The 26,782-nt window shown below is 44.7% G+C and overlaps 1 protein-coding gene across 1 annotated transcript in view; it reads left to right on the top strand.

The window, feature by feature from the left end:
* The window catches only part of zfhx4 (zinc finger homeobox 4), an 81,413-nt gene that overhangs the window by 41,764 nt on the left and 12,867 nt on the right, over positions 1 to 26,782 (top strand). The window contains exons 6-7 of the mRNA XM_041961202.1: positions 541 to 775; positions 20,627 to 20,725. Of these exons, the coding sequence (XP_041817136.1) occupies positions 541 to 775; positions 20,627 to 20,725 (334 nt within the window). The remainder of the gene's footprint in view (positions 1 to 540; positions 776 to 20,626; positions 20,726 to 26,782) is intronic.

Here is a 26,782-nt window from a genome sequence, read left to right as displayed (position 1 = left end):
AGAGTTGTCTTTGCTCATAGGATTTAATCTTTGCCCTCTTCGAATGTAGCTCACTTCTACACTAGCAGCACTACGGTGACACTGCAGTGAAATGCTAAATGTGAATTAACGGAGGTCTAATGAGGATTAGTTGTGGCTTTTTTGCTTCATTAGTTTAAATCGCATGCTACAAAAGAGTGAAGAACATATACTGTAGGAAATAAGGGGCCAAGTGACTGAAGTGTTACCCATTTTTGTGCTGGCTTGTTTGAAGCCAGGGAAGTGGGATTTCTGGGCGTTGGAATTTTGGAACCAAACTGGAAATAGAAGGGAAGGCTTTTATAGCCATGAAGCACTAAAGACCAAGAACATGATTTTGCAGACAAGCGTCACTTGTTGCATTAAAATTCAGCCTAACATCTCACAGCGTTGAAACCGCCGCTGCCACGAACGTGCTTAGAGGAAACATGTGGCCGTGAGAACGGCAACTTCTTGGACTGACCATGGGATGCCCTGAAACGTGAGCAACGGCTAACATCTGCGCTCTCTTCTGTTCCACAGCACTTGCAGAAGCAGGACAGCGCGTTCAGCCCGGAGTCGTGTGTCTACTACTGCACGCTGTGCGACTACTCCACCAAGGCCCGCCTCAACCTGGTGCAGCACGCCCGCTCAGCTCGCCACCAGCAGAACGAAGGACTGAGGAAGCTCCAGCTGCACCAGCAAGGCCTGGGAGGGGACGAGGATGGACTGAGCCTCAACGAGCTCTTCCACGTCAAGGAGTGCCCCTCCAGCCAAGGTCTGTGCTCCTCTAACCAGCTTTGTCTGCAGAGCTTGTTGAGTTTTTTTGTTATTTTTAAAGCTATTTTGGGATTTGTGTTCACGTTTCATGCGTCATTTCCTTTTTTTGTTACCTGTCCTTTTTTCCTTTATCCTGACTTTTTTTTCCATTTGCTATTTGCTTAATTTTTTTTGTTGTTGTTGTTTTCAAACTTTTGACTTCAGTTAAATGCTGATTCTAGTTGTGGTGGTCAGTTTTCTCCGTTTGAAGCTAGATCCATCTTTCTTCACTCCTTACACTCCTCCCATCTCTTTTTCTCTGTTCTTGCACCACTCCCTCTTTACTCTGTCAAACCTCTCTCCCTCCCTCCCTCCCTCCTTCCTTTGGCCTTCATATCCAGATCACGTCTCTCGATACAGACCCGTCCATTCCTCCTAATCTCTCCAAAATGAGCATACTGTTCCTATTAGGCTGCCGCGCTTATATCTGCAACACACACACGTACGCACGCACGCACACACACACACACACACACACACACACACACACACACATGCACGTGCACCCGTCCCGTGCACAGGGACATCCCAGGCAGGCAAGCAGTCAGCTTATGAAATTTCACCTTGGGAGTATCTCACAGTGAAAAGGCCTGTACACACATACGTTAGTCATACACACATACGTTACTCACACACTCATACACACACACACACACACACACGCACACGTATGCTACGGCTACACAGTCTCTCCCTGGAGTGAGCTTTCATTTCCTTTCTCATGACCAAAGCAATTTGGCTTTCATTTAAGACTCTCCGTCCTGCCAGCAGCTAATAAGTGTAACAGAACTGTAAAACATTCAGAGAGACAAAAAAAAAAAAAAAGATTAATCGTTTTTCTTTGAGTGGGGGTTGGATGGTTGGTGAGGGGTTGCAGGGTGTAAGGGGAGGGGGCTGTGCTGTAATTTAAACCAGAAGACCAAGAGTCAGGGTCCATTATTTAGTCATCCCTATGTTAATGCTGCTGGGAGAAAATGAGCGCTTAACTTGTTTTTGCTTTGCTTGACCTGAAGGAGCGGGTGGGATGGGGTGGGGTTGGGTGGGGGTAACACGTTTTGAATAGCATTCCAGCGTAGCATTAGTCCATACATCCATCTGTGTGTGTGTGTGTGTGTATTTCCACATGAGTCTGTGCTCCCCGAAGTGTCCTGTTTATACTGTACATGTACTCCCAAAACAGACGGGGGCCGGCGCTTAGAAACATATGTGAATCCCAACACACACACACGCACACACAAACAGGAGAAGAGCTCCCAATCCTGAAATGGAGACCGTTGCCGGTGTACGTTTGGTTTTAATTAGACGTGGATCAAAGTTTCGGTGAGATTTGGGGTGCAGCAGAAAAGCATGCTTAGATAAATCATTACCGTACATTTTAACATGCCCCCCCCCCCTCCCTCCACCCCTCTCTCTCTTTCTCTCCTGCACTCTTTTTGTATCTCTCTCTCTCTCCTTTTTTGTCCTGCTTATTCCATCTCCCGCTCTCTCCCGCTCCTGTCCGTTTTTTCATCCAGAAAACAAGCCCGACTTCGAGCCTTTTTTTCCTCCCCTTTTTACATCTCAAACCAGTGAGCACAACCAGGTTTTAAACCTGTCAAAAGCAATATTCGCCCGCTGCACCTATTTCAAATGTTCCACTCTTAAAACACACCATATTTGTTGCTCGGGCCCTCGTTTTGTACCTTGGCTTTGATGCCGCGCGGTGAATTTCCATGAGGAAGCTAGTGCAAAGCTTAAGCGGACGTTGGCAGCGTCCAAAATGCTAAGCCACTTTTTTGGATGCCCTCCTTTTGCCCACTCTATATAATTTTTAGTGAACAACAGTATTCTTTCACAAGGTACATGGTAAAGGTTTCAAAGGTATTTCCTTGCAAACCATACACATTTGGCAGGTGTACACAGTAGCAGTGTTCCAATCAGAGATCAAACACTGAAAGCTAATGTAAGAGATTGAGGTCGTATTCTTGTTCTGTAGTTCTGCGGTCAAACATGTTTTTTTTTTCTTCATGGTGTATTTTTAGCTGTTTTTTTAGCTGAGCCCTTTGTGCACACGCGGATATTACATGCTACAGTAGGTTATGTTATATGGAAGAAAAGGTATATTACAGCTGCTTTAGGCTCCTATAGTGATAGATGATGTGAATGTTTTCACTGATGGAAAAGACTCTATAGTAGGCAACATTTCCAGCCAGTGTTCAGTTTAAGGACCCTCTGTTTGTGTGTACGTGCATGTGTATGCGTGCTGTTAGTTTTCTGGGGCTACAACTCCTGACTCGAGCACTTTCTGTTCATTAGAGACTGGTATGAAAAAGATTAATTTAAGTGCTGACCGGTATCTTTCTCTTAAAGCCTGGGACCTGGCACCGAGCCAGATAATTATAGGCCCATTTGGGAATAAGAGTTCTAATGCTCTGGACTTTATGTACATGTGAATGGCTTTCATTAAACAATTTTGATGCTGATTTTATGGCCTAATTAAGGTACAGTGCTGCAGAGACGCACCGCAAGGGTATAGGTGTTTTGAACAAAGACAGGAGTGTACAGGCAACACTGCTGCTGGACTGCATTGTGTGCATGTCAATGCATGTGTTTGCTGGTGCATGTTGACTTGAGAACCTTTCACTCTTTGTTATCCTTTTGAGTCTGTAATTCCCCGAACCTGGGCCCAGTCGTCTCATCCTTTACACTCGGTAAACACCACTGTGAAGTGCGAGTGGAGAGTGTGTGTGTGTGTGTGTGTGTGTGCGTGCGTGCTTGGCTACTCTCACTGACTGTACAGCAAAAAACTTTGTACCGTGATCTTTGAGCGGTGTCCTTCAGAGACAAAAAGCCCACTGTGCCCGCATTGCTGAGATAAATCCTCCCTCTCTGTGTACAATTAGAAGTGTGAAAGAAAATTGAGTTTATGAAAAATGCCAGTTTGCATCAGAAGAGCAAGCATAAATGAATTGCCTCTCAACATGGAGGACTTGGAGGCCATTTTGCTTTGAGGGTCGTCCAAAGTTGTTAGAGAAATTAGATTTTTTTTGCCCTTCTCCACTCTATAATGAAGTTACGCCCTGAATAGAGCTGTTTAGTAAAATGCAAGCAGAAAAAGAAAAATATGACAGATTGCGAGTCATGGGTCTTCCATCATCGACTTTATGATTTGAACAATTTGTTTAGCTGGATTTTTGCAGACATTAACAGTCTCTGAAGTTCAGTTGTTCCAGTGATTTTTCTCCCGCTGACTGTTTCTCTGTTGCCGCCTCTGTCTCAACCATTTGACCATTTGTTTAGCCATAAAGAACACTGTGAGGAGGTTTGTGTATGCGTGCACCAGTGTGTTTTTCTATGTGTGTATCCTCACCCATTAGCCCTGTGCTCCATCATGTGTAAAGCTCCTCATAAGCCAGACCAAGCAGAAACACAAGGGCCTTTTCTGCATACTTTACTTTCTGTCATTTTTTTCCCCTTTCGTTCCCTCTGTCCCTCACAAAAAGGAAAGGGAGATGGGATCTTATGGAGGTAATTATTTCTGAGAGCCTGGCCTGTCATCCATCCCTCCACCACCCCACCACCCACACATCTCCATCCCTCTATACCCCCCCCCCACCACCACCACCACCACCCAACATGCATTAAAGAGGGAGGGAGAGGACCCTCTTTGTCTGAGTCCCCCTTTTAAACAAAAGACCTCTTCTGACTTAGAGAGACCAACAACACTTTTATCGTGTGTGTGTGTGTGTGGGTGTATGTATGTGTATATGTGAGCGTGCACATTTGTGTGTGTGTGTGTGTATCCAGAGCCTTTTGTTTTCTCTGAGTGATAAGGCTCCGGGACATTTTCGGTTCGACTCAAATTAGTGTAGCTGTGCTAACCATTTACATAGCAGCTGTAGGCTAAAAACTGAGCCTAATGGACACTTATTATTGCTATACGTACTTGTGTGTGGATGTAGATGTGTGTGTGTGTGTGTGTGTGTGTGTGTGTGTGCGTCCGGCAGGAAGTGATGGAACATGGGCAGAGAGCAAGTGTGCCATCTTGCCTGTTTCCAAGAGCGCCGACGTTCCGTGTTTCCAAATTTACCCAACCCAAACTGTATGTGTCTGAACGAAACGACCATTCAGTGTTCTGTGTGGGAAAGGGCATTGTTGTCTCCCATGGAGCATTTCGATGTGATGACACCGAGGCATCTTTTGAGGTATTAGGTTTTCCCTCCTCCCTCACTTTCGCTCCCTCATCTTGTCCTTTTTTTTTTTTTTTTTTTCCTGCGGGTGGTGGGGGTGGTTTCGCCATTCCAGCGGTTCTCTTCTCTCTCTCTTTTATTTTTTTTATTTTTTCAAGAAGGTCTCTCCTCAGACAGAAGTCTATTTCCAGGGTTTGTCTCAGTAATTTGTGGCCATTACATAAACAGTCACGGATGGCCGGAGGAGTGAGAGAAAGGATGCGACACACACCCAGATCGAGCTAACCGCTGGAGTTAGCGCAGCGGTGGCCATTTTCTTTTTCAAGTCAGAACGCAGTAGGTGAGACCAGCTGACAATCTGGACCTTTTTTGGTACCCTGTGGTGCTTCTCTTGCATATGCCCCCTCTCAGATGTATTTATCCATTAGACATCTGTGTTTGGATTAGATATTTAATCGTTTAAGGCAGCTAATTATATTGCTTATTGATTTGCTTCCAAACAGCTGATTAGCAGCAGTTAATAAATTATTCGTGACCTTTCCTCTCTCATTTACTGTGAAACAGGAAGTTACTTACATAAAAGGTAAAGTCCCCAGATTTCAGACAGGCGGGATCCATTCCTCGCGTAATAAAAACGTGGAATGTTATTTTATGTGCCCAACATGAGTAAAATGCAGTTCCTGGGGAGAACTATTCTGATGAGAGTGATGTGATTTTACCCAAGAGGATTTTCGTGAAGTATGTAGCTTTTTATTGCTGTGCAATTAGTTGGAGACAATGTACTGCGTTTTAAATCATTTGTCAAATCAAAATAAGACATATTCATATATGTATATTATTATATTTTCGGCAAGTAGCAATTTACCCCAAATTTCCCAAAACCATATTCTCTATGGCTGAGGGAGTAAAAGATGTGGTCATTTTTTGAATAATTCCATCCAAGCGAATTATAATTACTTTGCGGTCTGTGTGTGCACATAGGAAAAAAAAAAAAAAAGGGCAGCAGGCTGACTTGTGCCTCAGAAAAAAATGAGCCTCGTTCACCATAAACTATTTTTGAAATGGTGTGTCGGGGCGGTATGGGCTCAGGCCGATTGTTTTTCTTTGAGTTGAGCAGCGCTTTGGTGGAGGGGTATTACCCGGGCTAAATTGTTCCCTCATGTTTTCCGCCAAGGTTCTGTGCCCACCACACTGACAGTTATAATTTGCAGAAATTGCGCTGATTATCTGAATTAGCATACCTGACCAATGCCACATTAGTCTTATTTACAATACAAAGCCGTAGGGCTATGAGGACGCATACTAAATATGACTTAACCCTTTGAAGAGGGGACTGGCGTCACAGGGCCAGGACGTCTTTCACGTCGGTGATATCACAAAGAGCTTAAGGCCCCGCTCCATATGGAACTGAAAGCCTCTGGAAGGTCCTGGAAGAGGAAGTGGTGAATGTAAAGTCTGAGTGCCGTATTGAAATCCAGAGTTATTGCATGTTTTCCCTTCCTCTCCGTCTCTTTTGACCTTTCTCTTTAAATATTTTTTTCACCTCTCAGCTCTTGTCCCCATCTTGTTTCTTTCCTTTTTTTCTGCCTACACCCCCCCCCCCCGTCTTCTTTTCACCCCTGCTCTTCTTTATTTTCTTCTCCCTCACCTCCATTCTTTTCTCTCCCCAATCCCCTCACACACCCTCTGTCCATTGACTCTTAACCACAGATGGACAAAACAATGGGCCATGTCACACAGCATTAAGACAAACAATCCGGTGATGGGAGGAGGGCTGTGTGGAGCCGGAGCCGCGGTAACCAGGCATTACGCTCACTGGGTCCAAGCAGCCGCTAATCTCAGCCCGCGATGATTCAATTCACAGATGGACATTTAAGGCGGCCTATATGCACACACACTCACACAAAGAGGGAAGCAGGGACATTACTTCAGGAGGCAGCATTGTCAGGTAGAATTTCTGCCATTCCTCGCAGCGACAACCAATTCTTTCCTTCTGTCGCTCCCCTCTTCCTCACTCTCCTCTCTGTTTCCTTTACCTCATCCATCAGTGGGAGGTATGGAATTGATAGCAGCTATTGATTACCTATAGCCAAGGCTAATCGTCGCTAACCGGAGGAAGCTTTGCAGCTATAGCAGCTGTCAGTGGCTTGTCGTGTGTGCGTGCGTGCGTGCGTGCGTGCATGTGTGTGTGTCTGTGCGACCCTCCAGCGGTTCAGTAGCAACAGCCCTCCTATGTTTACTTACAGCAGACTAATGGGCTAAAAGCAAGACAGCACATGTAAAAAAAAATAAAGATTCTGAAAGAATCTGCCGCTCTTTCCAGAAAAGAGAATGTCTCGCCTGCCCAAAGAAACACTGAGAGACATGGCAAGTTTCACCTCCCCACCTATGTGAATAAGACCCATCTCCCTCTCTCTCTCCTTTTCTTCATCTCCCTAATAGGAAATTTGAGCACACTGTGTGAGATTAAAGCAGAGAATCAATGCCTTGTGAGCAATAATTTCCAGACAAATCTCTTTCATCTTCAACCCCCCCCCCCACCCGCTTCGTTCTCTCGTTCGTTTTCTCTCCCACCTCCTAATGCTAACAGGGGGTCCCGTGTCATGACATCCCTTTCGCTTTTATCATGTTCTAATAACGCTCTGAAAATAGAGAGAGAAAGAGGGATGTGGCAGAGAGAAAGGAAAAAGGATGCTGGGAAGAAAAAAAAAAGAACAAGAAATGGATAGACTGATAAGAATCCATTGAATGAGCCTGGGTCTTGATTCGTGCTTTGATGTGGATGTCTTTGTGCAAATTAGACAAATATGCCCGCTGCTTTACTCATCTCGAAGCTCTTCACAAGACGCCGTCTCTTTTTGCTGTTTTTTTTCATGAAGGATGGAGGGAACGAAGGGAGAAAAATGACTGACAAGATCATTTAGGGGCAGGAAAATGTACATTTCACAAAATTTGGGTGACTGAACAGAGAGACTGAAAGGTGGTGAGCAGAAGGTGTTGTTATGTAAAGGTGCAGTGTGCAAAAAGTGGCCTGCGAGGCGGGTAAATGAATTGAAAACAAAGAGGAGGTGAGGTATATGCAGAAAAGACACCGCCGTTTCTGCTCGGTTGGGCCCACAAGGCACTTTACCCGCGATGGCACGTGAGGCTAATGGGCAAGGATACGCGCACACACGCAAACACGCACACCTTGGCCAGGCCTTTGTTTCAAAAGCAGGTTAATGGGGAGTGAGGAAGAGGAGCATTGCAATTTTCTGCTCTTTAGGCGCCAGAGAATTCTCTCCAGTGTAAGAGAGACCAGACTCTCAGCGTAATAGGCATTTTACACCCTCATCACCCCTAACACACAAACACACGCACACACACACATTCAAACACGAACACACTCTCACCAGAAACGTGTGGGAGTGTAATAGGCATTCTATGGTGTGTATTGCCGGTCCCCAGAGTGCCAGTAAGTGTTAGACATGCATAGAGTCGGCAATGAGACAATCAGCATGCTGAAATTGAAACCTTGTCTGGAGTCACACAGGAGGGGAGGAAGAGGAGCGGAGGGAGAGGGGAGGAGAGGAGAGAGGAGAGGAGCAAGGAGAAGATTAAATAAAAAGAGCGGAGGAGAGGCGATGGGAGGGCAGATGGCAGAGGATGAGGAAGCGGAGGAAGAGGAGAGGAGAGACGGAGGGAGAGGAAATAGGAACTGATGTTTGTTTAATTGCCTCGTAAGTGATGACACAGATAATTATGTCGAAAAAAGAGATGCTCCTCTTCGGCAGGGCCAACGAGCAGCTGTATCTGTTTTTGTGCGTGTGTGTCGCCCTGCGTCTCCCTACAGCCCCATCAACCGTCGTCCCCTCCAGCCGCATCAAGTATAGGACACCATTAAAGCATTATGGTTTGTGTCATATCAAATCATTCAGCTTAATTAACAGAAGCGCACACACACACACACGCACTCACACTCGTCATATGGAATCATTTTAATTACTCTGTAACATCGCGATTATTAATATCTCCGCTTCACATACCTGGGGATATGAAGACGAGAGTGTGTTCACCTATATTTCCTGCGCTGTGTGTTTGCAGGCGTGTGTGTCCATGTGTGTGTAAGCGATGCTCCCTTGACTTCATATCTAATTGTCTTTTTTAATGACAATATTCCACTGTGTGCCGGCTGTATGTAATGAGTCAGGGTGTGTCAAAGTGCAGGCCTGAGCTGTCTGCTTGAGTTAAGCTCTTCCCGTCTACTGCAGAAGCCTCCAGCGTACGCGCCCGCGCACGCACGCACGCACGCACACACATGTGGCGCACACACTCGAAGAGACACTATCAATGTGGGAGTTCCTGTATCTGACACGAGATTAAGAGGGCCAAGTGGAGGAACGTCGAAGAACTGCCCTGTTGCATTTGCAAGAAGGAAAAAGGACCATCCTGTCACACACATACGCACACACACACACACACACACACACACACAAGCATCCTGTGCTGTAAGTGAGCAGTAGCCTCCCTTGCATTATTCACAGTGGCCGAGTGATCGAAGCCTGGTTCAATAGCACTAAAGCGGCGCACGCTGGAGAGATTTGTCTTACAAAACCTTGACACACACACAGGCGCACATATGCTCTCACACACATTGATTTTTGGTGGTGGGAATCTCCCAGGCTTTGGACGAAAGGCAGGGACGTGAGAGGGGCTTCCCCCGTCAGAGCAAACCCCATGACAAACGCACACATACACACACCTACGCACTCACGCTGAACCTCACACACACACACACACACACACACACAGAGTGCGAAGGCAAATACTGTAAGTACATCTTTAATTCTCTCAAAATGAGATTTGATGATGATGAGGTCCAGCGATAGCATGAATAAGAAAATGAAAGAAAAAAGTGGAGATGGGAGACGGAGGATCTGCCTCTTAGATCTGATGGGGTTTCATTTACAGTAAGATGAGCTGATGGTAAAATAAAAAGCAGGAAAAAAAAGTCTTAGAGATCATATTTCTTTTTTTGCTGACTCTCCTTTTTAGCATCAGGGGGCTTTTTGCAAGCAAGGCAGAAAAAAAAATCACGCACTGCCTGATATGTCATATCTCTCCGCTGCAGTGTGCGCGTGTGTGTATTTTCACACAGGCGTGTTCAATTTGAAGCCTTCGCTTGATTTGAATGGCGATTTTTTTCTCCAACACATCAGTCACTTCATTCCGTTTTCCTATTTTCTTCGGAGCAACTCGGGCAGTGTAGCACACACCAGCCCCCTCTGGCGTTTCTTACGTATTAACATGTATCGACAAGCCAGCGCTCGCATGCCTGTAAACACTGACGCACAAACACACATACACACACCTCTGTCCCCTGAAGACATGTGATCAACCATACCCAATCCCTTGTAATCATCTGGAACTCACACACACACACAAGTATAGTTCCCCTTCAATCCCGGGTAATGGTTTGGGGCAGGGGGCTGAAGCGGTGGGCTTCTTTCCCTTAGCCCCAGTGTCTTAAGCTGCCATTGATTAAATGTTAACTGATATACTCGGCCCTGGCAATCTTGTTAGAGCTGGAGCAGGCAGGCAGCTAGACAGACAGTTTAGGACCCGCGCCCTCCTGATCAATAGCACAGATAAAGATTTCATCCATCAATGAGCTCCCAAAACAAAAGGTATCTGATACCTGATTAGGCCCGTGGGGACAAACACGCACACGGATTTGAGCAGGAACACACGCTCACATATTGCCACATGGGTTGAAGCGCGGGAAGAGGCCAACAGACACACTCGTATCACAAGTAAATGCTGTGGGGTGTAAGAATCTGCGTGTGAGTTTAAGTAAGCATTCACACACATACACCCACGCACTCCTTTCACCCACTTATTTTGTCCAGAATAATACCTCCACCAACACCATCTGAAGTCAATCAGTTCCACACCTAATGGTGTAATTACTGCACACACGCACACACACACACACACACACACACACACACTAACGCACACACACACACACATCCACAGTCAAGTTTGCAGATAAGGCAGCCCTGACTTTTCCCGGATGAAGGTTAATTATGCTGTGTTAGTTCACTTAGGTGTGTGTATTTGTTTGTGCATGCAGGTGTGTGTGTGTGTGCGCGCGCGTGTCTTTTCTCAGAAATGCACGTGTATGTGAGTTTCCTCAAATGCACGTGCATTTAGATCCTCAGAGCATGCCAAAGGCACCGCAAAGCGGCTGAATCAATGTCTGGGCGACCACCACTGTTAAAGTGTATCAATAATGTTCCCCTATCTTCTTTCCCGGCTAACGTCACGGGGCAGTTTGAAAGTCCAAGCCTAGCCGCAATTAAGACTTAATTATAAATCAATATCAGGAGTCATTTGAATATTGATTTTTCCTTTTTCCTCAAATTGTTAACATATTCCCCACCCTGTCTACGCTTTCTTCTTTTTGTTACAACTTTAAGGAGAATCAATACTTCCCTTTGCAGTCATCAGAGAGGAGCTTTGGCGTAATTGGAGCCAAAAACTCAACGGGATGTCTTCATGGGGGTCGAAGCCCAGTGGTGGTCAGGGAGTAAAAAATGTCACAGCCCCTCAAATTCTGATGGCCTTTCGAAGACAGTTAATGATGCTTTGTGGCTCGCAAGGAGTGATCTAATTTTCGGGGATTTTGGGTGACATTTGTTGTCACAATCCCAAAATGCATTTCCATAATTTTCACGGTTGACATTTTCTTTGATATGACACTGCATCTGAGTGTAAGGCTGTATCTCCAAAAGAAATGACATCAGTGCAACCCGGTAACCTGCATTTCATTTGATTCAATTATATCTTTGCTGTTTTTATTTTCCTGCTCAACCGTCTTGAGGGGCTGTGAGATTTTCAAGTGGCGTGTCAGGGGCCGGGAGTCTAATGCATGGAAACATGGAGCTTTCTGTTTTCTGACGGCTAGCAGAGATAAGGTAGAGATATGGCTCTAGCGCTGGCTCAAATCTAAAACAGATCCCGCTTGGGGGTGGGGGGGTGGGGGTGGGGGAGTTAAGAAAGTGAAGGAAAGGAGAAAGGGAGGGGTGGAGGTAGCAAGAAAAGGGAATATTGTCAATCCTCTAAGTGTCTGGCGGTGTCTCTCTTTCTTTCCCTCTTTCTCTCACTCTTTCTCTCCCCCACTCTCTCTCAGTAATCTGATTTATTCGAAGCATATGTGTGCTGCTCTGTCTTTGTCTGCTTCTATTAGGGCCAGTGGGGGCCCATATGACATTGTTTAGCCAGTAATGAAATGGACATTTTTTGCATGTTTTTGAGAAAGTCAGAGGAAAGCCAACACTCCTTATTTGTAACCGTCTGCAAATACCATCTCCGGGGCAGTTGCCCCAGGTCTATGTATTCGTGTGTGTGTGTTGCATGTGAGCATATGTGCCCATGTATTACAGGTTCCATGTGGTCATTTTGGAGATGATTCTGAGCAACCTAATGAATATTTGGGCTTGGAGATATTTTTCTTTCTCTTCCGTGACTCTATTCTTCTTATGTTGAAGAGTCCTGTCATCCTCCCTAACCTCAACACATAATAAGGCCCTGATGATGCACACATTTTTGTTTTTCACACTCCTCTATGGCAAAAGAGATGTCACGTTGACTTATTGTCAGCGCATGAAATTGTTATGTACTAATGGCGGCTATGTGGTGCTCCAGACTCATATGAGGCGCCCATCAATAAGGAATGTAGTCGCAGAAAAGCATTGGAAATGAATAGACTGATTTTGTCACATTTCTTTATGTGTAATTCACAGAACACGCTGTTATCCTGGCCATGAATGCAGCATGCATACAAAGCATGTCATGGCATGAAATCTGATAAATGTGTATTTCTTCAAAATGAGGATAATTTGTATTTCCGCTCTCCCAACCCTCTAAATTTTGCTTTGAAGAAACCAAGTGATGAAAACTGCACACCGATAAACAATGCAACTTTCCATGATCCTATAACTGTATTTTTATCTGTCCTTTCTATCCACTTAAATCTTTTCTTTGATTTCCATCCAGGATTACAGTCTTGTTTTTGGTGGCTCTGAAAGCAGATGGTTTTTATGCTGCTAAAAACGGGACAGTAGCCCAATAGGATAAAGATCTGTTTAAGCATTATCCATTTGGCCACTGCCCGTCACAGGCCTATTTTAAGCGTAGACACATACACACACACACACACACACACACACACACACACACACACACACACACACACTCACAGCCATTCTCTTAAACCATGGCAGCCATTTTATTAGATTCCCTGATTCTCTGCCTCGCATTATTTCCCGGAAAATAAATAAACCTTGAATACATGACAGGGACCAGTCTGGTCAGTTGGAAACTATATCTATCCTGCTGGTATCTTTGTTTACCAGTGTAGTGATGGATGGACAGATAGAGGGATAAATGGAGGCACCTAGGAACAGAAAGGATGGGTATATGGATGGATAGCTGTGTGAAAAGATATAAAAATAGATGGACAGGTGGATAGATAGGTGGATAGATAAACGGATGGATAGATAGACAGATGAATGCGGCAGGGAGGTCTTGTTGGGCTGATAGAGTTGAGCAGGTATGCCGAGAAACAGCTGCTTTCTTCATTAGGTTCATCTATCGATCTCGGACCCTCGCTGAGAGTGTGTGCGTGCGTGCGTGTGTGTGTGTGTGTGTGTGTGTGTGTGTGTGTGTTTTTGAGGGAGAGAGAGAGGAAAGACAGCAGCCTCTGTAGATAAGTGCTGGTAATAGAACAGAATGAATTCTTATCACAGAGATGGGAAGGCCATTAACCCTCAGCTCCTAGTTCTCTCTTTCTGTCTCTGTCTGGTCTCTCTCTCTCTCTTTCTTTCTGTCTCTCCCTCCCTCCGTCCTCCGGTCTGAACCTGACAGGGTCACGTTGGCGAGCGTGTGTGATATTTCCACTATGTGTGCAACTCTCTCAGAGTGTGTGTGTGTGTGTGTGCGTGTGTGTTTTGCGGCTGCTGCTGTGCAGACTGCCCCATCGGCCAGATGTTTATAATCAGGGGCTAGATAAATATTGGACCGTGGAATCATAAAAGACCAGGAAAAACAGAAAATAAAGAAAGAGATGGGGGGGAGATGAAACAGAGGAGAGGAATCTTCTTTTCAAATTATTCCTAAATCCCTCAGTAAGCTTGCCGTGCCGCCTCCTCAATTCACCTACTCAGCCTAAGGTGATTCAAACAGCCGAAATGCAATATGGCTGTTGTGTAAGATGCAGGTGTTTGTGTGTGTGTGTTAGTGTGTGTGTGTGTGTGTGTGTGTGTGTGTATGCACACGTGTGGAGGTGTACAGTAGGTGTGCTAGCCTATTGTATAAGGCCAGGTGTTGCGGCAATTTTTTTTTCCACCACTGAACCTTTTGAAGCCATATTTTTGTCCCGTGAAAACCTTTTGTATTTGCTATTAAAGAATCATTAACATCATCCCCCCTCAGTGCCCACAGCACTGAAAATGAAACCCCTCTTAACACGAAACAACAGTTTCTGTCTGCGCAGCAAGCAAGACATGCAAGCCTTTAATCTTGGCTATGTTTATTCATATGATTTTTTCTCTCTCTCTCTCTCTTTTTTTTTCAAAGAGTAATAGGTGTTTTGTTAGCCGCCTGCAAGACAGCAGAGCGGGCAATTTGAGGGAAAGAAAATACAATGAAGTGTCTCAGGAAGTCGTAATTGACAACAACAAAGCAAATTTGGAGCTGCTGATACAAGCGTTTTTTACACAAAAGTCATTTTTTCAGCTTATTCTGTCAGTTCAACTTATTGACATTCACACCAGGAGCGTATTAAGTGACAATCCTATTGTCTGGCTTTCAGAGTCGACCTGAAACAATAGATATTTTTTGCTGCTGTAATAAGTTCTCATGTGTTTTAAGCAATAAGTGGGTGGGTGTGGGCGGACTGGAGCGTGTGGATGGAAACACGTGTGTTTGCTTGTGCTGGTGTGTGTCTGTTTACATGTTAGCATGTGGGCTGTGGACCTCTGCGCGTGAAATACGTCGAACACTGTGTGGGAGTGAATGTGTGTTATGTGCAGAGGGGGTTCGCGTGTGGGTGTGCATGAGCGTGTGCAGGTGTGTGTGTGTGTGTGTGTGTGTCAGTTATTCCCAGGCCCTGTGCAGGAGCTGTAGCCCCTCTCCACTGGGTTGATGTTTAGTATTTTAGACATGCTACATTAACAACATCTGGTTAAGATCTAAATGCTTGTTAAACGCGCTGAAATTCGGGGGGAAAGGTACAGGGAGAACGAGGGAAGAGAGGGGGGATAAAGAGGGAGAGTAGGGTAAATAAAGATTTGAGGGTGAGAGAACGGGAGGGAGGGAGATCAGTAAGTCTGTAAGGTTATTACCCTGGCAGTATTACCACTGGCCCTTGACTGTGTGTGTGTGTGTGTGTGTGTGTGTGTGTGTGTGTGTGTGTGTGTGTGTGCGTGCGTGTGCGCATGGCTGTGACTGTGTGGGATGGTGTAATGTTTCAAAGCTTTCCCCTTTAAAACCTAGGGGCCAAACTAGAGCCACGCGCGCGGCGCAGGAATGTGACATCACAGGGCCCCTATTGCTCCTACACGCACACACACGCGCACACACACACACGTGCGTCTCACAGGGGACATGACCAGAGTTGTACGAAGAAATCAGCGTCAACATCACGGCTAAGTGGGGGAGACATGGCAGTCATGGGTGTTACGCAAAACATTAAGGCTGCATTACTAGCACAGATGCAGCGGACACAGACCATATCTAGTCTTTATTATTGGTTTTAGACGTATAACACAGCAGCACTGATAATAGTGTAGCATATAGAGGCCTAAAAGCTACACAGTATTAGTTCTTCACTCGAGTTGTTATAGCATTTCTCGTATATTCCTCATGATATTTTCTTTGGCAGCAATTACCGTTCCGCTTGACGCTCCGCTTTCACAGTGTCTTTTGATTTAAGATAAACAATAATGCAAAAAAAAAAAAAAATACTTTTTTTTTACTCCTTTACCCCTTTAATGAGCACCATCCTAGCCCTAAGGAAGCAAATTAGAGGCAGCTCGGCCCCAGCTAATGAATTCAGCCATTTTGGAGCCTCCGTGTCCAGTTTCTCTGCGTGGCAGCGCTCTACGGTTGTGTGCTGTGCGGCTGAGTCCTCCACCGGGCACATAATGACCCGGCATGGCGGTTATGGGCCCTTAGGGGGACATGGGAAGGGGAGCGAGTGGTCTCAGAGCAGGTCATTATACAGCTAGAGGGCACACACGCACACACACACACACACACACACACACACACGCTGCGCTGACACTTTCGATACATCCTCCATTGCCTCCATCTCCCATATGCCTGCCCCTCCATTTTTTCTTTGCAAACATCTCTTTCTATTCATCCTTCTCCCTATCCTGCTGCATGAAACTTGTTTTTTTTTTTATTTGTCTCATGTTGTGTTTAAAGTGGTTCTTTTATCCTAAAATTATATAAACCAAATATGTTGCGTTTGGGGACTTTAGGAGTTATTTATTGGACAAACAAGAGAGTTATTCATCCAGGGATTGAATTGGTCACACTGGCTTCCAATTAATAGTTAAATCTAAAACCAGGCTGATTTGGCTGTATCCCTGATCAGGAGTCACTTAATTATTCTTCCTGTGTAACGGTTAAATATAGGCTGGTGTTGGTTGCAGGGTAATCGGACCCAGGGTCTGTGGTTAGCTCGAGCTCACCGGCCGGCTTTAATGTTCCGACCGACCCACATCAAAGAGAGTCCCACCAGGCTGCCAAAATCACACACCCTCCACAGCCTGACCTACTCCCAGTGTGTGTGTGTGTGTGTGTGTGTGTGTGTGTGTGTGTGTGTGTGTGTGTGTGAGCGTGCACACAGGCAGTGGAAGGTGACTGCGAAAGTTTTGCTCTGTGCGTCCTCTGGTAGCGATTAAGCTGATGGTTAAGAGTCCCTGCCACAGAACCCTCTGTCTCTTTCTCTCTATTTCACACACACACACACACACTTGCACATGACAACTCACATGCAAACACATGCAGTCACTGTCTCACTCACTTGATCAATGGTGCACATCCACACAAACACACTCAAACATGTGCGCACGCACGCAGTCGCACACGCGCTCCCGCACACACTAGTGTGGTGTGTAACTGTCAGGGTCAGGCAGAGGGCAGACGCTGTGCTGATGTATTGAGAGAGCTCGTCTGGGAATGTCCTCAGTGTGGAAACACATTCTCCGTATGCACGCACACGCACACACACACACACACACACACACACACACACACACATACACTCTCCACAGATCTAACCGACTAGAAGGGGAAAGGAGTGAAAAAAAAACACTGATGAGGCCCAGATGATCACCCCCTCCTTTCCTCTCTCTTTTTCTCTTCCTTCACCCACTCTTCACCCTCATTCCTCCCCTCTGTTCATTGTCTCTCATGTCTCTTGTGTCCTATCTTACTACAGGTAGACTGCCCCCTAGAGGTCAGTTAAGATGGTGGTTTAGTATCAAGCACTGGCTCCAGCTCTGATTACTTTCACAAGACCCATATCCTACTTAACTTGTTGTCTTTCTTTAACAAAACGGAAGGATTGAATTTGCTTTAATAGGCTAACATAGAAAATGTGCATTCATCTTTTGCAAACATCATATCAAGCAGTATCAAACAAATTAAGGTTAAACTCAAAGCTGAGTTTATTTTAAGTACATAAGCTAACACTCATTAGACTCAGAGCATGCTGTCAGACATAGTGTGCATGACAATAATCGCTAACTTTGTGTAGTTTACTTACAGGTTTGTTTAAAATCACCTGGAATAACATGAAGTTAAATGTATTTGTAATGTAAATTAAAAGCTACACTATTTTATTATAGTGATACTATATAGTAATAATAACAATAATGTACAATTAACCTGTTATAATCAGTCATATAAAAACAGGTTGCTCAATCAAAGCGAAGGTGTATATAATTTTTTACATTCATATGTTTATATATACTGTGGGGTGCGGTGAAGGAATGAAGACAATGACGAAGGAGATGAAAAAGGGTTTTTATCCTCCTGCTGTTTGAGATTTTTTTTTATTCCTTCTTTTGAGACATTGTCCTGACCTTGCAGTACGTGAGATCTTCAAGAGCTTATTTTTTTATGTCTGTATTTCTGTTTTGACCCTCCTCCCTCCCCTTCTTTTCCCACTCTTCTGTGAAACATGCCGTTCGATTTGTGCCATTTGCTTTTCCTTGGCATCGAACAAAAGTCAAGTATAGAGAAAAGATAAACCAGTGTAGAAGGAATTTCAAACCCACTACACATGCAACATTTACACCAACACACACACGCACCGGCTATCCTTCCTGTTTCCCTCCATACGAAGGTGGGGTGAATTAAAATACAAAGATGGACGCTGCAGCACCAGCAGTGAAAATTGCAATTTCTGCAGCCCAGGCTCTCGTGGCTGACAGGAGATATTTCATCCCCGTTGTCACCAACGTATTAATAAAACATCAGGAGCAGAGTGCAGTCCCAGTCTTCTCTCTCTCTCTTTCACACACAAACACACACACACACACACACACACATACAAGGATGCACACATACACCTTAGAATAGACTGTGCATACACATGTGCAAATTGTGTACAGCGCTCATACGCATGTGCAAATTCAAAAATACAACAGTGTTGAATACGAACACACACAAACACGCACACACTCACACAACCAGAATTTTCCTCCTCAATCACATGCCAGCATCTGCCATGAAAATTTCATGCTGTATATAATGTCCACTTAATGTGTTGGCGCTTAAAGCAACGGCGCCAGCACTTAGTCTATGTGTCTGTCTGTGTCTTTTTGTATGTGTGTGCCTTTGGTTGTGTGTGTGTGTGTGTGTCTGTGTGTGCACCCCGCCGTATGTGAAAGGGTTAATCATATCATGTTTCCAAGGGGGGTTTTGCAGACCCCTTATGCTCGTCATACAATGGCCAAAGTGATTGTATGCAAATGCAAGCTGACCTCAATGCACCCTTTGCCTGATTTCTATGAATATCTCTCTCTGTGAGTGTGTGTGTGTGTGTGTGTGTGTGCGTATTGTAAAATATGGTTATTAAGGCAGTGCAGGATTGATGAGCGCAGCTCTTTTACACACACTCGCACAAACACAGATGCACACAGACACATACACCGGTTTCATTCTCTGGCAGAGTGAGGGGTTTGTGGTGAGAGAGCCCCCCCTTCCCCCCGTTTAGAAGACATGAAATTTTTAACGGCTTTGCTCCGTGTGTGTGTGTGTGAATATGATACTGTGTGTGTGTATGATTTGACGCCTGTGTGCAAGTGTTTCTGTTTGATTTTGCATTTGTGTGTGCTGCACTGAGATGGAGGAGGGTGCTACATGTGTGTATATATATGTGTGTATATATGTTTTTTTTTGTGTGTGTGTGCATGTGTGTGCTGTGTGTTGTGTGTGTGCGTGTGCATGCCTGGTTATCTGGCCTCTCTCAGACTGCTCAAAATTCATTACAAAGTGACATCAGCCCAGCCGGAGACAAATGATGGCTGGATGAAAGGGAGCGCTGGGGCTTGGCTAGGATTAGTGTTAGCTTGCGCTGGCGACACATATACACACATACACACCCGTACACACACACACACACACAAAGTGCACACACGCACATACACACACTTTAATCCACTGGCAGAACACTGCAGATACACAGAATTATCAAACAAGGGGCTGAACTCTCAGAGATGGGCAGGCTAATCTGCTAATAGTACAGAGCTGCATGTGTGTGTTGGTTTGTGTGTCTGTGCATGTGCGTGTGCACACACACACATTTTTTACAGAGGTATACAGAAATACATAGACATCATATCTATATACAATACAGTAGTGAAAATCAACACATCTTCTACATTTAATTTTCACTTTTGTGCTTTGACCTTGGAGAGCAGAATGTGTGTTGCAGGCTATATAATGTTAATACTGTTTTTTCCATTGGTTTTAAAAAAGTGTAATGGATGGCTTTTTTTACATTAAAACCATGTAATGTCTACTTTCATCTCAGCTGTAATATAACATTTGTCTAACCTGACATGATAAAATATATTGAGGAACAGGAAAAAGATTCATTTAAAAGAAAATATATGGACAACTAAACATTATGATGCTTTGTCTTTGAATACATTATTATATAAGCTGCTTTGGTAGACGGGGAACAAAAACGACTTTAATAGTTTCCCTGTAGGACATATTTTGTTGTCACACAACTTCCCTACCCTCAGGCTGTGTATTATGTTTCACCTACAAGAAGTGGCATGGCAGGGCTATTTTCAAGAGGACATATGTTCAAGTCACTGGAAGCATTATTTGCTGGTGAGGTATACTGTACAGTAGGGCAAAGGGGTTTTATGAGGATTAACTGAACATGTACGAGCAGGAATATTTTCAAATTGACTCTAATATGATCTAGCAATATCTGATATCTGATAAACCCCGCGAGGTTTCTCTTTCAGTGCTTGTCCCCCAGACAGCATATACTGTTGTTTTTTTTAGAGAGAGAGAGAGAGAGCATCATGGGTAATGTAGTTGTTTTCTCTGTGCTTTTTCAGAAGAGGCTGCTGAGGACGGTGAGAGACCTCCTCGCACTTCCTCAAGGCCTGGGCACAACCTTACTGACCGAGAGTTGACTGACAGCAGGAGAACTGACCGTAAGTCCGCGCGCACACACACACACACACACACACACACACACACACACACACACACACACACAAAACACATATGAACTGTAAGCTTCCCTTCTTTTCGAAGTTATCGCTCATCTCTCTCCCTGCCTCAGATAAGGTTCTAACATGTGTGTGTAACATGTGAATGCTGCTGACTAGCCTCCATGTGACCTGCTTTAATCGTTTCCATCTGACAGAAAGAGAAAAAGAGAAAGAGAGAGACGGGGGAGAGAGAGAGAGGGAGTGGGAAAGAAGGAGAGAGAAAAAAAGAGAGAAAGGGAGAGGGATAAGTTGAGTGTTGTGGATATTACCAGGCAATGTCCAGGCCCCAGATTATTTTTTAATCAAATCAGTTTGCGTGCTTGTAATTTATAAGCGCCTTGCATTAATCTTTTCTCGTTCTTGTGCCCTCTCCGATGACATATTAATTTTTCATAAGCGCAGGATTAGATGGGGGGCCTGTGTATATGTTTTTCTAATATTGCATCGCATCCCTGCAACCCTTAAATTAGTTTTTTTTCCCCCCTGCACCCTCCCTTCATTTTTCTTTCTCTCTTATTTTATTTTTTTTCCCTGGCTCAATCCATCCCTTAATTGTTGTCCAATCTGTGACCCTATCACCCGGCATTACCTCGGATAGAAAAAGAGCACAAGATAGAAAGAACTGTTTATTCGCTTGTAAGAATGGCAATGCTGTAAGCAGGGAGGGGCAACAATCTGTACAAGACGGCTTGGTGTTTTTGTTATTTTGGGCGAGGTAGGGAGCACATAATGCCCGTGCTGCGAGGCTGTGGTCGGGATAGCCCTGGCTTTGTTAGATTTGATTTACCCAAATAAGAATTCATATGGTCTTTTTATGTATGAGATGGAAATCCATGGCTGGGGATGAATATTGCATGGGGTCTCTCTCTACTCCTATTTTTTTCTCTCTGTCATTGCACAGGGTTCTCTCTCTCTCTCTCGTTCTTTCTCCCTCGACTAATGTCCCACCTTCTCCTTCCTCCCAACCCCCCCAACTCACACACGAACACACCTTCCCAACTCCCAACCTCTATCCATCTCAAGCTCCCTCCCCACCTCCTCTTCCTAGCATGCCATACCTAGCTCCATAATGTGAGGCTCAATGAGGCAGAAGGAGAGCTGAGTGAGGCTGGGGCCTATTAGTTTAGCTAGTCATCTATCTTTCAGCTCTATCTCTCTGACAGGCCTGTCTGACGGACTGGCGGGGAACCACCATCCATGCATTTACCGCCGCATATTACCGCCAGCGTCATTTAACACCACCGCACACATGCAAAAAAAAAAAAAAAAGTGGCCAGGTCCCTCCTACTTTAAAGCGTTCTTACGTATGTGTGTGCTCCCAAGTGTGGTGTATCAGATGTCAGAAATCTGTTTAATAAAGCAGAAATGTGTTCCTTTTTATTTTTTTGTGAATAATTTGGTCTAGGAATTGCCTTGGATGGCCTAGGAAGCCAGATATAATATTGCTAGTGGGGTTTTGGTGTTTTATTTTGCATCTGGATTAAAGGGGGTTTCAGAAAGTCAAATGCCAGAAAATGCAAAAGGGAGCCTGGTGTGTCAGCGTGTTGTTATGCTAGGGTTATCATCAGAGACAGGGCCTTGTTTTTCTCTTTTTCCAGCTTAAAGTAGTAAGATTTAGCATCTCCATCCTCAGCCCCAAATCTCTGGCAAGCTTGAAATGTTCAGATCTGTGCATGTGTGCGTGCACATGTGTGTGTGTGTGTGTGTGCGTCCGTATGGAGATCTCCAGGGAAGGGATTACAGTGTGACCAAGTGAGCAGTGTGTTTGCGCACTTCATCTCCAAGACCAAGATCCTTTAAACAAAGAGGGGCAGATAGATAGAGAGGGGAAGAGGGAGATAGAGGGGGGAGGGGCAAGGAAAGACAGAAAGAGCTTTTTCCCTTGCTTCATTTACATTGTCTTTTATAATCCCATGTCACTTTAGATTAATTATAATCCATGTTACATTTTCCATGCAAATGTCCCCGATGTGGATTACTTCCAGATAGCTTTGTGCTGTGTGTGTAGATGGTGCATGTCGCCACCATGGCTCAGGGGCCCACTTCTTATAAATAACCAACTAAACAAAGGCCCCAGCATGGAAATGAGCCTGTCAGGCATCCTAAGCAAATTACAGATCTCTACCTGCTTCAAATTAGCAAAGAAATTACCCATTGTTCCTACAGCCAAATATTATGTATTAATTTCGTGTACAATTTTGAATTGTGCAGATAAAGATCAGATGTTAAATATTCCATATTAGTTTCCGCACATACAGAATATTTTCAGTCTTTTTCAAAAAATGTATTTGCATGCACCCTGCAAATATGCCCAATGTGTGTTGGGAGCTGTGCTTGTTTTCTGTCTCTCTAAGATGAGATTAAAATATATCAAAGGCATTAGCATGTTTAATTACAAGCCTGCAGCAATTCCTTTGTGCATGTATGTGTGTTTTCTGTGTAATGACAGCTTGTTGAACGTCTCAGACGATTTGTCAAATGTGACAGGGGCCATGCTCATATTTATCTCTCATTAGAACACAAGCTGGAGATGGGAGAGAAAGGAGGGCTAGTCATTAAAAAACACAAACTACAAGACAGCTGCTGTTTAACAGCCTTTCTCCTCCACTCTCCCTCTCCATCTGACTATGCCTCTCTCCATCTCACTCCTTCCCAGTCTCTCTCTCTCTCTCTCCCTCTCTTTGCATCCCTCCGGCTAGATCTGGGCCTGCTGAGTGCTTCAGTGGGAGTTTGGGGTTCAGAGTGTGTTGCTGTAATGTTATCAGGTGACCGGGGGTCAGCCTAATGCGTAACCTCAGAGCAGTAGGCCAGTAAATCATGCTGGCCGGCCCTCCCTAGCCCGTTTTGGCCAGCTCTCCCTCCTAGATTTACTGCTCCGTAACCTTAGCCAGTCTGCCAGGGTTCAGGACAGCTAAATTGAATACTAAATCCAAGCTGCCGCCACCCAGCCTGCTCCCTCTTAATTGACAACCCCCCCACCACCGCACTCCATGCTCTATGTTTGTGGGCTTTTTTTTCATGAAATGAAATGTCACGAATGGAATCTAATTGTTTTGCAGCTTGTAAAAGAAAGAAAAAAAGAGAAAAAGATCGCAAAAGGTACGGTGGGATTGTTTTGAAAGCGCGCTCGAGATGTAGTTGATTTCATATAGAGTCATAGTTGGACAGATATAAGGATTCGATGATATGCTTGTTTGTGTGAAAATCTCATTTGCTTGGCTCAGTTTGCACAAAATGTCTCACCCTTTCCGACACAAAAGGACAGATTCTAAAATAGATCCGCGGGAAAAGCATTAGCTATGATGGTATTGTCGGCCCTCCTGCCTTTTGAGGAACAATTTGGGACAGAAATATCCTGAGGTATTTAGGGCTACGGTCTCCTCTCTCCCCCACCATCATTTTTTTGTCCTTGCCTCTGTTTTTCTACATTTCTCTGTCTCTCCCACCATTGCTCTCTACTTCTCTCCATTTGAGCGCCCACTTGCGTGTATATAAGTGTGCGTATACGCAGCTCCCTAAACACCATTGACAGTTGCAAATAAAGATGGGTGGTGAGTGTGCCGCTCTCTCCCCCCGCAATGCAAAAGGGGTTGAGTGTCATAAATCACCTTTTGATTTATCTAATCAAGCAAGGTCCTGCTGCATGCAGACATTTGTCATTGGCGGTGGCGGTGGTGGTGGTTGGGGGTCAGGTTTATTCTGCCCCTCCGCTTCACTGAGCTGCAGCTGGTGGAGCCCACCTAAGGATGAAGGGATGGAGGGAAGGTGGGAAGGGAGGGGAAAGAACAGGGAGGAGGAGGAAAAAGGACACAGTCATTAAGTGCGGGGTGCAGACTGTGAGACAAAGGAAAATGAGAGGAGAGTCTCCTGCTCCTGTCTTGTTCTCAATCCTGCTCTCTGCCATCATTTCTCTCTAATTATTTTAGACTGCGGAGCTGGTTAAAATCTGCAGGCGGAGGGATATTTTGATTTTCTCCCATGAATTTATAGATAGTGTGGCTTGTGCTAGCCATTGTGCTTATTTGTATTACAGGTGATTATATCCTTGGAGGACACTCTACAATTTTGAATGCAATCTATGCTTCAAAACAACTTTATTATTCAGTGGCAGGGCTCGCCATTTAAAGCTCCTAAGTGGCCATAGAGAGAACCGCTCTCTCAACATTCAAGGTTAACCAACTGTTTTTCTTTGCACGAGTGTCATAAGTGTTGATGAAAGCGCTACGTTGGAGATGAAACTAAACCAGAAGGACAGATCCTCATGTCTCGCACACAAACACACGTACACACCACACAAACATGCATTTACATTCGACATGACAGTAATCAATGGTGATCTGCGGGCTCTTTCCCCCGCCAGATTGCAAATGTTTTTGCAGCCCCTTGTCCGACAATAGCCTCATCTCCATTCGCAGGGATGTAATTTAGTTGCAAATTGACTGGAAGACGGAGGCAAAAATTGAAAGTTGAAATTAGAAATGGTCATAATAAATATGGGAGGCGGGACAGGGGGGCTTCGGAAAGGTCAGGTGATATGACGGGTGCTTCCAGGCTGGACCGGTCTGACCAATGGAGTGTCAGAGGCCTGTCATGAAGCGCATAATACACACACATACATGCACATAGACACGCACACGAGCCCTGCAGGGGCCATCACAGGCAGTGGAAGACGAGATTACCTCGCTATTCTGAGCTGCAGAGCAATTCTCGGATGTTCTTGGAAATTCACATTGTGCCCTTGTGTTTTTTTTTCTCCCCTCTCTCTCTCTCTTTCTTCCTTTCTTCCTCCCTCCCTCTCTCTCTTGTCACTTTCCTTGACAGGCCAATATTTCAGGCTCCAGATATAGGGGATTACAAATAAAATAAGTGGAACGCCTACTTAATGCAACAGAATTAAAATGCATGAACGGGCCGGAGGAATTGATATGCGCCCAATACAAACACGAGCCACAGAATAATATGAAATACAAAATGTTTTTTTTCAACCCCCTCTCCATGTATCAGTGCTTTGATTTCCCTTTTTTTTCCATTTGTGCATCTAGCGTGAAGCGTTGATTCGCAAGAGTGAGGCTCACATATTGCCTTGAGTGACCAGACGAGGGAGGGGAGGCAAGAGGGGGGTTGGGGGGGTGGGTGATGGCTTAGGGAGAGAGGGAGTGAAGGAGGGAGGGAGAGTTGCTGTGTCTTTGTGTTGTGCCGAGTGGGTAAATTGCAGTGGCAGAGTATAGCAGGGCCTGCATGGCCTGTATCTCAGGATGAGGCTAATGAAAGATTTATCAGCGGCTGCAGCATTTACTAAATACAACCAGAGGCTGATCTCTCCACATTGAGCCCTGCTGTTAACGTCACACACGCTTACATGCACACATACAAATAGACACACACAAGCAGTGCAGCTACTGTACCACCAGCCGTGACCAAGCCCCGAAAATTTAGCATCTTGTACAGACAGAGAAGTTGTTGAGGCAGCTAGAGAAACGTATATGAACTAATGAAGTGTATAATATTACCATAACATTTAATGTATGTCGTGCTGTGATAATGAGCCTGCCTGAGTTTTCTCCATTTCACATGTCCTCAGGGCAGAAACACGTCACCGTATATGAATGCGAACAACAGTCCATGCTTGTATCCATGCTTATGTTGTCTGGGTGTCGAATAATTTTTTAAATCGTCACCTATTTCTCTATTAATATATTAATTTGCTAGACTTGTTTGTGTTATTCACTCCACCATCAACAGTCATTTGACGATGTTGTGATCTAACACTGCCACAAAATGTCAGACATCTCAATTTATTCCTCAGTTGTGTCAGGTTTATATACCTGATATGTTCTAGATTGCTATTTCCACTTCACATGCAGTATGTATGTGTGATATATGGGATACTATATATCAATGTGACATGAGGCCCTGTTACTCTCTTTCAACTGTTTAATATGTCAATCTGCCCCAGTGCTCATTTCAAGAAGCTCCATTTGAAAAATAAATCTATTA

This window comes from Chelmon rostratus, chromosome 20 (assembly GCF_017976325.1).
Source record: "Chelmon rostratus isolate fCheRos1 chromosome 20, fCheRos1.pri, whole genome shotgun sequence".
Lineage (NCBI taxonomy): Eukaryota > Metazoa > Chordata > Actinopteri > Chaetodontiformes > Chaetodontidae > Chelmon > Chelmon rostratus.
The sequence above is the reverse complement of the archived record's forward strand: the minus strand, read 5'-3'. Positions and strand labels throughout refer to the sequence as shown.